Here is a 12,328-nt window from a genome sequence, read left to right as displayed (position 1 = left end):
TGTGTTGCAGCAAAGATATGCAAGCCAAGCAAGCTGAAATTAATCAGTTTAAAGTGTCAGTAAACTTTAAAAATAATGTTATATAATTCTGCACATAATGCAGAATTATATAACATTATATTAGCCAAACATTATAAAACCTAATGTACCCTATTCATTTAAAAAAAAATTGCTGTTTTACGGACCCGCTGTCTGTACTCTGCTGGTCTGTTATATTTACTCAGCGCATCGGGCCAGCTGTATAGTCACAGCCCGGCCAGACCGCGCCATAAGACTAAGTGCAGCTCGCTCCTGCTGTCAGGGCCGGGCTGTGACTATACAGCTGGCCCGATGCGCTGAGTAAATATAACAGACCCGCTCAGCAGAGTACAGAGAGCGGGTCTGTAAAACAGCGTTTTTAAAAAAAAAAATTAATAGGGTACATTAGGTTTTATAATGTTTGGCTAATATAATGTTATATAATTCTGCACTATGTGCAGAATTATATAACATTATTTTTAAGGTTTACTGTCCCTTTAACCAGACCTGAACTATTGGGCATCTTGCAAAGGAACAATATTTTCCTGTCTATAAATCAGTCCAGATTGGAATACATAGAAAGAACTGTTTACAGAAAAATGCAAGTAAAGTCTGTGATGTGTGATTATTTTATTAGGTTTATAATGCTGTTTAGCATTTAAAGTCTTCATTTCATTGAGGGCTACCTGTATTCTCTCAATAAAAAGAAATAAAAACGTGTGTTTACGAAATATATTATTTGTATTCATCGTTTTTCTGGTGTGCAAAATATAAAACGTTATTTTTGAACTCATATAACACAAAATAAAATTCTTGATAGAACACAGTAAATAAACATTTGGTTTTAGTAAACGTTTTCAATTAATGACGTCACATCATATTCTGCGCCAACAACCCGGAATCAAAACTTTGAATCACGTGACAAAATGACCAGGAAGTAGGCTAGAGGTAACCAGGGCAACCGGAGACAGTATTGGGGATTTCCGGCTTGTTGCGGGTCATGAGACAGCATTGGGGAGAAAGCCTTGAGTGTTCGTGACTTGTTGATATACTTAAATACGTATATGAAAGGACCCGTTCACGCAGCGTGTAGATTATTTTTCTTCGTGCTAAAGTTAAAAATGAAAGTAGTGTATTCGGTATAGCTTCCAATTTTAAGCTATATTCATTTAAACGGTTAAAACATTACAATTAGTTATTGTGCGTTGAGTAATAGAACACAAGGAACGCCCTGTGTGTAAAAATAAAAAAGTTGCACGTAGAATGGTCACATTGCATTTGGAAAACTTACACATTCTATTATACAAATGCAAGAGCTATAATTGTTTGTTTTTTTTGCATATCAGAGTACAAATTCATTGAAATTAGCAAGGAATGCATTTGTGCCAGCAGAAACCGATGTATACATTCTTGTGCCAGTGATAACAACTCCTATGCACTGTTAGTGAACAGGGCTTATCATAGAACATGGAAATAAAAAGTGGGTTTGTTTAGCACAAATTATTTTAGTTGAAACTACCCTATTATTAAGAATAATTACTGTTCTTATCCAATGACCATGGCACAAAGAAATGGCTATAAAAAGATTGCGTGGATTAAAAAAAATAAAATAAAACTTTATTTTATTTCTCAGTGTTGTACTATTAATGTTCACAAAGTCTTTAGATATTGAAAGCATTTCCATGAAATATAAAAATGGTCACTTTTAATTATATGTTGCTGAGATGGGTATGCTAGGTGTATATTTTAAATATAAATAATATGCAACTTTTTTTCATTTCAGTAACTTCAGAAGGTCGGACCTGTTAAAAGTTGGGTAGAATGGGGGCTGAGCAGAGCTCAGAAGGTGATCTCCGGCATGGTGACGTTAATTCATCTGGTGAGTCTTAATTAGATTAATTTAAAAGATGAAAAAGACATTGTCAGATGTGTAGTAACATACGAGTGAACGAAAATGCAGCGCTATTATTATCAACTTAAATGGTGCAAACTAATCAAGAGTTAAAAAGGACAGTTCCCCTATTCCCCCCCCCCTTTTAATTTGTTCCCAGTTATCCATTATAACTGCTGGAGTGTTAAATGGTTTACAAATGGCTCATTTACCTTTGTATTGGCATCTAATTTTGCCTGTGGTTTCCCTACCTATACAGAAATTTTCTATACTTAAAGGGATAGAAAAGTCAAAATTAAACGTGAATGATTCAGATAGAGCATGTCATTTTAAGACACTTTTTTTAAATTCACTTCCATTTTCAAATGTGATTTGTTCTCTTGGTATATCTTGATGAAAAAGAATAAGCACCTATCTTACACTAGTTGGAACTAGCTTCTGATTGGTGCCTGCACACATTTGTCTCTTGTGATTGGCTAACTAGATAGGAATTGGAAAGCTGTTTAAATTGCATATTCTAGTTTCTGAATCATTATTTTTTTGGGAGTTTCCTGTCCCTTTAAATGGACATTGTACACTAGATTTTTCTTTGCATAAATATTTTGTATATGATCCATAGCCCATCTGGGAATATTTTTGTTAACATGTATAGTTTTGCTTATTTTTAAATAACATTGTGCTGGTTTTCAGACTTCTTATCAAACCCCAAAGTTTTTGATGTATATTGATGTCTACAGACTCTTGTTTGTGTAATGGATCTTTTCATATGCAGGGGAGGAGGGAGTGTCTGCCTTTCATGCTTTCCCAGACCCTTTCAATGGGTGTCCCAGTCTAACCTCATCAACAGTGCTAAACTGGCTGCTTCTAAGTACGTTTTTAAAAGGTTTTAAACTGGATTTTTTTTAGCAGTATCTGTGCATATTCTTCTTTGTAGTAGTGTCTATTGTGTCTATGAAAATTGGCGTATACTGTCCCTTTAAGTATTAGCTATAGGAATGTTATGTAAACATAGCCAGCAGAAGAAATTACATTCCCAGTGGGAGGTAGGAGTTATAAGCAATAAAAACGTAATTTTCAATTGTTTTCTGTATTATATTGGGCTTTGGTATACAGACAGAGGTACTATAAAGAAGCATGTGATAAAATAAGGAAATCTGATTCCCCTGCAAGCTCAACCCATTTTTAACCTATTAACTGGTCTTCCTCTCTCCCCCTTCAATCCATCTTAAATGCCCCCTGCCAGGCTAATCCACATTTTAAATCCCTTCACTGGCTCCCAATTCACAGCAGAATTAAATTCAACTTTTTCATCCTGACCTTCAAAACCCGAATCCCATCTACCTGTCCTCACTAATCAACAAAAATACTCCAGCCCGCCCCCTAAGATCTTTTAAATGCTCCTTAAAGACATTTTTGTTCAGGGAAGCCTACCACCCAACTCTGTAACAAATACATTCCACCTACCTAATAATTGCCCTCATCTAACTCTATATTAAAGTGAAGGTAAACTTTAGTGAATGAAAGCCCGTTTTTTAAAAGTACTATTAAAAACAGGGGCACACATCAGCAATGACTAATCCGGCTTCCTCCAATCACAGCTTTCCCCCCATGGTAGTCATCGCCTGAGGCCATGCTGTGATTGGAGGAAGCCGGATTAGGTATTGCTGATGTGTGAAGAGAGGATCTCTATGTGGGGGAAGCTGCTCTGGCTGTGAAAAGAAAAAAAGGTAATTTTTTTTAACAAAACGGCTGCTTTGTAAACTTTGATGAATGAAAGTGCGCCTGTTTTTAATAGTATTTTTAAAAAACGGGCTTTCAGTCACCAAAGTTTACCTTCACTTTAACATCTTTCTCAATCTTGCAGTCCTAACATCCTGTTTCTCACACTTCTAGATTGCAAGTTCCCATGAGAATAGGGCCCTATCCTTCTGTATTTGTTTGTCAAATTTTGTCTTGTCTCTTACAAGTATTGTATCATTCTTTTACTTATATCAATTGTCTCCAAAGACAGTACTTTGGAATATGTTGGTGCTTTATAAATAAAGTATAATAATAAGAAGAATAATGGGTTGTGGTTTCAAAGAACAAAACCAGCTGGTTCATATACCAAAATAAACCTAAAGAAGCAATTTCTCAGACATTTTATACTTTGAAGCTGGTAAAATAAGTCATTAAAAACACATTAATGGAAAAACAATTTTACAGTATACTTTACAATTTACTAAGGTGTCTTCTAAATCACAGATTATAAAGAGCCATAATAGTTGAAAAATTAGATGCTCTAATTTGTTAATGCAATTTTAAGACTACCTTGCACTACTGTGTGTTTAACCCCTGCACTAGTTGCACATCTGAGTGCAACTGAGACTAGCGCTGATGATTAGATCATCTGCAGTTTCAGCGTGGGAACAGCAGTGCTCTGCAGGTTCTTAATCGTACTTCTACTGTGTATTTAACCTCTCTGCAGGGTCGATATTCTTAAAATTATATGTTCTAATGATTTAGAGCATGTCATTTTTTGACTATTATGGTCCTTTAAAAAAGGGTCAGCCAAAATTGAAACGCACACTGGTACATTTTAGTTTTGAACTCAATTTGAATTATTGCCGACATGATACATGCCCCACTGGCTCTCTGAGCAGCTACTTTATTTAAAATACTGGTGCACTGAGAATATCTAGCTATGGTTCACATGCATGTGCAGAGAAAAATGCTCACACTGAAACAGTGGCTAGCTCTTACTAGAAACATTTTTGCTAATACATGTTTCTATGTAAAGATGTAATTCATCTATGTCCCTTTAAGGAAAGTTCCATCTCAGAATCTGACTTCACAGCACAGTTAAAAAATTGTGTGGAGAATTTAAAATAACCAGAAAATTTTGTTTCAACATATTAATTTTGTGATGATGAATATACAAGTTTAAATATTTATGAACAACAGGAAGGTAGCAGAGATCTATAGAGCTAGATTACAAGTGGAGCGCTAATTTATTGCGCACCCCTTGCCCAATTACTGGCACGAGATAAATAACCAGCTATTACAAGTGTCTTGTTATTGATTCCGCAAGCTCACGGTAGCAATTAGCGTTCCGAAAATTAACCAGAGATGAGATCTCTGGTTAATTTTCAAAATGTGCCCCCAAAATAAAGTGCAGTGTGATTGTTTAAAAATATTTTTTTTAGCATTTTTATTTTTTGATAAAATAACTGCAAGAAGCAGGTATGAGGGGTTAAAGTGAGCGGGTGTAGAGTGTTAGAAAAAAAATGGCACTGAAAAGTGCCTTTACATTGCAGTCTATAGGGAACTGTGTGTTCCCTGTAAATATATATTTATATTACACATAAATATATATTCATTCATATACAAATATATTTCAATTTGCTGCCCATCGTTGTGCGACTTACCCCCTTCATTGTGCTAGTTTCTCATGCCATGTCTCGCGGCATGAGAACGAAGCTCCCATTGGAGCCGACGGAATCGCTCTTTCATGGGCGCAAAGCTTCCTTGCAATGCGAACGAGAGGCAGCGTTCACATTACACCTAACTTGTAATACCAGTGCACATTTGCGTGCTCTGGTATTACTGAGTGGAGCGCAAATATCGCGCTTGCGCAAGCAATATTTTGCGCTCAACTCGTAATCTGCCCTATAATGTATTAAGTTTGAGGTAAAGAGCATGAGTATGTTGTAAACTCCATCATTTTTCAGTTTAGCTAAAAAACCATACTACATATGTGCATTGTCATCGTTGGTGGAATGATTTCAGTTCAACTGTCTTATTATTATTATTATTATTATTATTCTCAAAAAACAACAATAACAATTTAAAGAGATATGAAACCCAAAAATGTACTTCTATTATCAAATTTGCTTTGTTCCCATGATGTTCTGTGTTGAAGAGATACCTAGGTAGCCATCTGGAGTATTACATGGCATCTAGTGCTCTTGCAAAACTGCTGCCATATAGTGCTCTAGAAATGCACTGTGTTTTGTGAATAAGATGCTCATAGAAAAAAATAGCTAACCACAAAGGTATGAGACTCAATTAAAAAAAAAGAGTAGCACAGTCACATACACTTTTATCTGATATGGCTATTCCCCTACTAAAAAGGATCACTTATTCGCATCTTGAAACACTAAGACAGGGTGCGGCAAAGCTCTGGAGCCATAGTGCCTAACCTTTTACTTACATGCCTATATAAAATCATTCTCTTGTGGCTGTAAACTCTTGGTCTCTCTCCTCTATTTTGAGTGGCTCATGTGTTCCCATCCAATATAGATATTTTAATTACTAAAATAAATACTTTTAGCTTAGTGATCACCTGCATCCCAGAAAGACACATGGTTATTCTCCTCTTTCAAATGTGAATTTAAAGGGACAGTTAACACCAGAATTTTTGTTGTTTAAAAAGATAGATAATCCCTTTATTACCCATTCCCCAGTATTGCATAACCAACACAGTTATAATAATACACGTTTTACCACTTACCTTGTATCTAAGCCTCTGCAAACTGCCCCCTTCTTTCAGTTCTTTTGACAGACTTGCATTTTAGCCAATCGGTGTTCCCTCCTGGGTAACTTCACATGTGTGAGCTTAATGTTATCTATATGAAACACAAGAACTAACGCTCTCTAGTGGGGAAAAACTGTCAAAAGGCATTCAGTTTAGAGGCGGCCTTCAAGGTCCAAGAAATTAGCATATGAACCTCCTAGGTTTAGCTTTCAACTAAGAATACCAAGAGGACAAAGCAAAATTTGTGATAAAAGTAAATTGGAAAGTTGTTTAAAATGACATGCCCTATTTGAATCATGAACTTTTTTTTGGACTTGACTGTCCCTTTAATGTCCATTTAACCCTTTGGCTGCTAAGCCATTTCCCACCTGTGTGCTAAGCTGGTTTTGAGCTTTTTGTTTCAGTTCACGTTTAAACACTTTTAGAAGTAAAGTTTGTGTGAATAAACTATATATTGTTTTTTTCCAGCAGACCCAGCAGATTCAAATTACACCATTATTATATGTGTATATATCATCAGGTTTAAAAAAAATAGCGCATACAATGTGAAAAAAGTGATTTTGTGCTAGCAATACATGTGTCCCCACATTTAATGTGGCTTGGTGCGTACTTTCTAGAAATATTTAGTTTATATACCATATGCATCATCAGTGAAGGAATCAGAGTCTGAGTTCATAGAGAACCCGGCTGCTTCCTCAGCATCGAGATGCTTAGCCATAATTCTCTTTACAAAATAAATAGATATTTTTATTATGCCCATAGAAAATATATAATTTTTTTTGCAAAAAATAAGTTTTTTTGCAGTAAAAATGCAGAAGTTTTGAAAGATGGAGAGAGCTGCTAAAAGACTGATTATAAAAATATTATTATTTTTTTTTTTTTTTTAAATAGCATTCCTCTACCATTTATTAATTTGTTACCACATTATCCAGGTGATCATGGGATTCCAAATTTAATATTGGTCCGTATTGTAAAAGGGAATTCAACATTTCTCAGCTAGGTGATCACTGCGGTAACGCTCGTTACCATGGTGATCATTTAGCTATAATACTTAAACTCAAATCCTTCTTTTTTTTTTTTACTTTTTTTAAAATAATTATTTTTTTACTTTTTTAGGTTTTAGACTTCTACCATTGGAAAGAGTAGACAATTACCTTCCCAATAGTAGATATTGGGGGTCTTTAGCTGCTTAGATGCCTGAGATACAGGCATCTAAGCAGTATGCCCCTATCTCCCTATAACTGACAATTGTCAGTTTTAAATTAAATTGCGCAATGACGTCATCGCGAGGGGAGGGAAGCCCCAGCGATTCCTGTAAGTAACCAGGCCAGATTGCTGGGGTAGGAGTGGATGGGGGTTCTTAGACCTCCATCAAGGTGTGGGGGAGTGCTAAAAAAATGTCATCGCAGAAAGTGAAAAAAAGTTCTACTTCTAGGGTGACGGCTCTTGAGCCGTCATTAGCACTCAAAGGGTTAAAGTGATGGTAAATTTAATCCTTTAAAAAACCCTATGAGTTACTATTGCTAAAAGTAAACAAGACTTTCAGTAATCAGTTTGTAAAAAAAGGGTACTAAACTTACCCTTTCCATGTCGCTGCCTTCTCGCTAAACTCAGCGTCACCTCATTGAGTAAAGAGCGCTGTGCCGTGGGATATAGGAGTTTTGGGATTATAGGAATCTGTTTTGTTACTGCTTTCCTTCCCATCTACCTTTCCTTATCACCTATAAACCCTATGCCTTCATTTTTTATTTTTTTTTTAGAAAATTGAATCTATTAATATATATATTTTTTTATATATGTTTTATTGTTTTATATAAATATTGTACAATGCACTTTACATGTTATACTTTTGCATTTTGTATACCAGTTGTTGAAACAGCATTGAAACAAAAGTCCTGACCTGACCTTAACCCGGGAGGCTGATTATATACCGTTGTCCATAGTTTAAGTTCAAGACGAAGCCAATACCCGGTTAGGTAGTATCCTATTTGAAATAAACAAACCTTAACAATATACATTGCAAATCTAAAGAAAAACTAAAAACAAAAATACAAATAAAAATACCTGTCAGCCGCTTATAATATAGTTTGAGTGTGTTTCTATATCTTTGGGGAAATCTAATGAAGATTTATGTAGTCTGTACGTCTCTACTTATCTTCTCCCCCGAGAAACTGAGCAATATCCATCTCTCCCTATTTGGTTCTCTTAGACCCCTCAGAGGGTGGGGAAGAAGAAGAAGAAAAAGAAAAGAGGGGACAGAACAGGACAGAGTAAGGTCCGGCCGTCTCTGGTCAGTCGTTAGTTCTAGAACTGATATTCACGGGAACAGGGTTGAAACGTCTCAAACCGTCTTCCCACAGGAATCTTATGTCAGCTAGCAAATGTAGCTTTCTCCTCTTGGTATAACCATATTCCTCCAAGATTAGTAAGTCTGTGACTTGGTCCGTCCAATTTGTCAATGTCGGTGTGTGGGGGGTCTTCCAATGTAGTGCTATTAGTGCTTTAACTCCTGTCAAGCCTATCTGAAGTAAAGCGAGTCTAAGTTTACATGGTAATCTCAGCAGGTCGTTCAGCAACGCAATTCTAGGTGTCAGAGAGAAATCTCCGCCCAGAAATAATCGGAGACGCCTCTCTATAGCTCTCCACAGTCGATTAATCATTTTTAATGCAAAACCAAAACTTTTTTTTTAATAAGCAAAATACTTATACACAGTGAAAAAATAAAAAGTGACGCACAGTGAAACAGCAAACCTGTTTTCTTCATCAGTATTACAATAGAGCATTTACTACATACATTTAAAAGGTGCTTAGAAGCGTGTGAACACCTCCACCAATAACCTCTATAACATGTTTTAATTATGAAATATCTGCAATCTAATACCTTACATCCACTGTCCTTGTGATTGGGTTAAATGCATATATCTGTGGTCAGATGGCTACAATATTGTTTGTTTTTTATAGTTTTTTTGTAGGTATTTGCCAGAGATGTAAACTTTCTATTTTATCCTAATGTTATGGATTCCAAAATCTGTAATTTTTGTAGGGATGGTGTTTTTTCCAGTACTAGATTAAATGTATATACAAGTACAAAAAGAAAAACACTCTGTTAGAGCATTTTATTATTTCTATATTGCCTGAATATTACAGTGTTTAAAGGGACAGTGTAGTCAAAATAAAACTTTTTTGATTCAGATAGAGCATGTTATTTTAAACAACTTTCCAATTTACTTCTATCATCAAATTTGCTTTGTTGTCTTGGTATTCTTTTTTGTAAGCTAAACCTAGTTAGGCTCGTATGCTAATTTGTAAACCCTTGAAGGCTGCCTCTTATCCCAGTACATTTTGATAGTTTTTCACTAGACAGCACAAGTTCATGTTCGCCATATAGATAACATTGTTGTCACTCCTGTGGAGTTACCTAGGAGTCAGTACCGATTGGCTAAAATGCAAGTCTGTCAAAATAGCTGAGATAAGGTGTCAGTCTGCAGAGGCTTAAATACAAGGTAATCGCAGAGCTGAAAAGTATATTAATATAACAGTGTTGGTTATGCAAAACTGGAGAATGGGTAATAAAGGGATTGTCTATCTTTTTAAACTATAAAAAAATTCTGGACTAGACTATCCTATTAACTCCTGCAGATGGGTTAAACACATAGTTAAACTCTGCTCCAGAGTAAAAATGCACTACTGGTGCCTAGCTAAATGAACCAATGACAAGAGACAAATGTGCATAGATACCAATCACCAACTAGCTCCCAGTAGTGCACTACTGTTCATCAGCCTTCATACAAAGAATAATAAGAGAACAGTAAATTTGATAACACAAGTAAATTGAAAAGTGTGTTAAAATTGCATACTCTGTCTGAACCATGAAAATTGTATTTTTTCTTGGTATGTGTATATGTGTGTGTATGTATATATGTATATGTGTATATATATATATATATATATATATATATATATATATATATATATATATATATATATATATATATATATATATATATATATATATATATATATATATATACACACACACACCTTGGTTTACAATGGTTCAATTTGCACCGTTTCAGAATAACAATCTGACTGCTATTGAGAAGCAGTGCATTGATTAAAATAGCCAGTAGGTGGAGCTGTCTGCTTGTGTTTCAGAAAAGATATGCAAGCTAAGCAAGCTGAAATTAATTAGTTTAACCAGACCTGAGCTATCAAGGAGCTTGCAAAGGAACAAGATCTTCCTGTCTATAAATCAGTCCAGATTGGAATGCATAGAAAGAACTGTTTGCAGAAAAATGCAAGTAAAGGCTGTGTAGTGTGATTATTTCCATAGGTTTATAATGCTGTTTAGCAAATGTTTTTGTTCATTTAACTTAGTTTAATTATATATTCTGTGTTGTGTGATTATTTTATTAGGTTTATAATGCTGTTTAGCATTTAAAGTCTTCATTTCAAAGCTTTAAAAATAATGTATTAGGTGTTACTTATGCCAATTTTGAGAGGGGCCTGGAACCTAACTCCCTCACTTCCCTTTGACTACATTATAAACTGGGTTTCAATTTACAACGGTTTCGATTTACAACCATTCCTTCTGGAACCTAACCCGGCGTAAACTGAGGGCTACCTGTATGTATGTGTGTGTTGGTGTGTGGGTGTATGTATGTGTATATATATATATATATATATATATATATATATATATATATATATATATATATATATATATATATATATATATATATATATATATATATATATATATATATATATTTTTTTTTTTTGTTCCTGACTTGTATAACTTTGCATTATGTGCTAACAAAGTAATAACCATTTTAATTATTGTCTAACATTTATTTTGTAGTTAGATATTTTGCAATTTAGTGATTAATTGCTTATATATACTATGCCTTTATAAAACAGGACTTTTATATCGTTTTTAGGTAAACATCTAGTTGTAAAACACTTCAGTTATCAATAAGTTATGTCCCTATTTAGTCTCTGTTCTAGCCATTGATTTTATAGACTAAGAAGAGGAGGAGCACACAGGGAATGTAACAATTAAATGTTACTGCATTCAACAAGGTCCTACTGATCTGTAAGCCTCTGCTGCTGTCATACTCGGCATAGATATAAGTGGCACCAATCCTAAAGTTAGTAGGAGCTGTTCTGTAGTGTCTCAGATCTCCATACCCTGGATCACTCCTTTCTAACATATAGTTATAGCCATTATGGCCCCATGTACCAAGCGGCGTGTGGACAAGTTTCTCGACTTAAGTTGTCCGCACGCCTTCGCTGCATACGGGCAGCAGATCTGTTTGTCCACTGGCCCATTACACACACTGATCTGTCAGTCACCCCGAGTGAGCGAGTTTGGTTGATTTCTCTTTGCTACCTCAGAGACCCCTGCTTCTTACATTTCGGGAAGCAGGCTCATATGTGCAAACCTGCCCCGCATCGGCTCCTGATCAGCTTGCACTGCGTCGTACATGGAGCCCTGAGTCTGTTTTAAGGAACACAGTGCTTTCTTTGAATTTGACTCTATGATGTTGCTTGGAAAATCTCCCTACCGTTTGAGCTACTTTACCTTTTATGCATTTTATTAGGCTACCTTTTATGGTTGCACTTGTAAATATCTATATATTATACTTTTTCAAATATATAGTTGCTATCTATATTTTGAGACTTTTTATGTTTATGTTTGCAGGAACCAAGCTGCTCCTTGTTTAAATAACATGCGATAGTAGAGAGATTAAGAGGCTGATGACAACACTGTTTAACTTTCCTATTAGAAGAATGTGACCTTCAAATGAGGGAATGAGAAATTCTGGATAAAAGGCAGTTTAGAACACAACATTACAGGTGACAAAAGAAAAGAATGTCACAGGGTAAAATCTGGCTGAACA

At 35.3% G+C, this 12,328-nt stretch overlaps 1 protein-coding gene across 2 annotated transcripts in view; it reads left to right on the top strand.

Annotated features, from left to right (window-relative positions):
- The first annotated feature begins 968 nt into the window (after positions 1 to 968).
- The window catches only part of BORCS5 (BLOC-1 related complex subunit 5), a 200,090-nt gene continuing 188,730 nt past the window's right edge, over positions 969 to 12,328 (top strand). The window contains exons 1-2 of one of the 2 annotated variants that reach the window (XM_053718911.1): positions 969 to 1,049; positions 1,802 to 1,897. In XM_053718911.1, the coding sequence (XP_053574886.1) occupies positions 1,840 to 1,897 (58 nt within the window). In that variant the 5' untranslated portion in view covers positions 969 to 1,049; positions 1,802 to 1,839. Of the gene's footprint in view, positions 1,108 to 1,801; positions 1,898 to 12,328 lie in introns of both variants that reach the window. The other variant, XM_053718912.1, reaches the window with a different exon arrangement.

Source organism: Bombina bombina, chromosome 6 (assembly GCF_027579735.1).
Source record: "Bombina bombina isolate aBomBom1 chromosome 6, aBomBom1.pri, whole genome shotgun sequence".
NCBI classification, from domain to species: Eukaryota; Metazoa; Chordata; class Amphibia; order Anura; family Bombinatoridae; genus Bombina; species Bombina bombina.
This window is presented reverse-complemented; position numbering and strand designations above follow the sequence as displayed.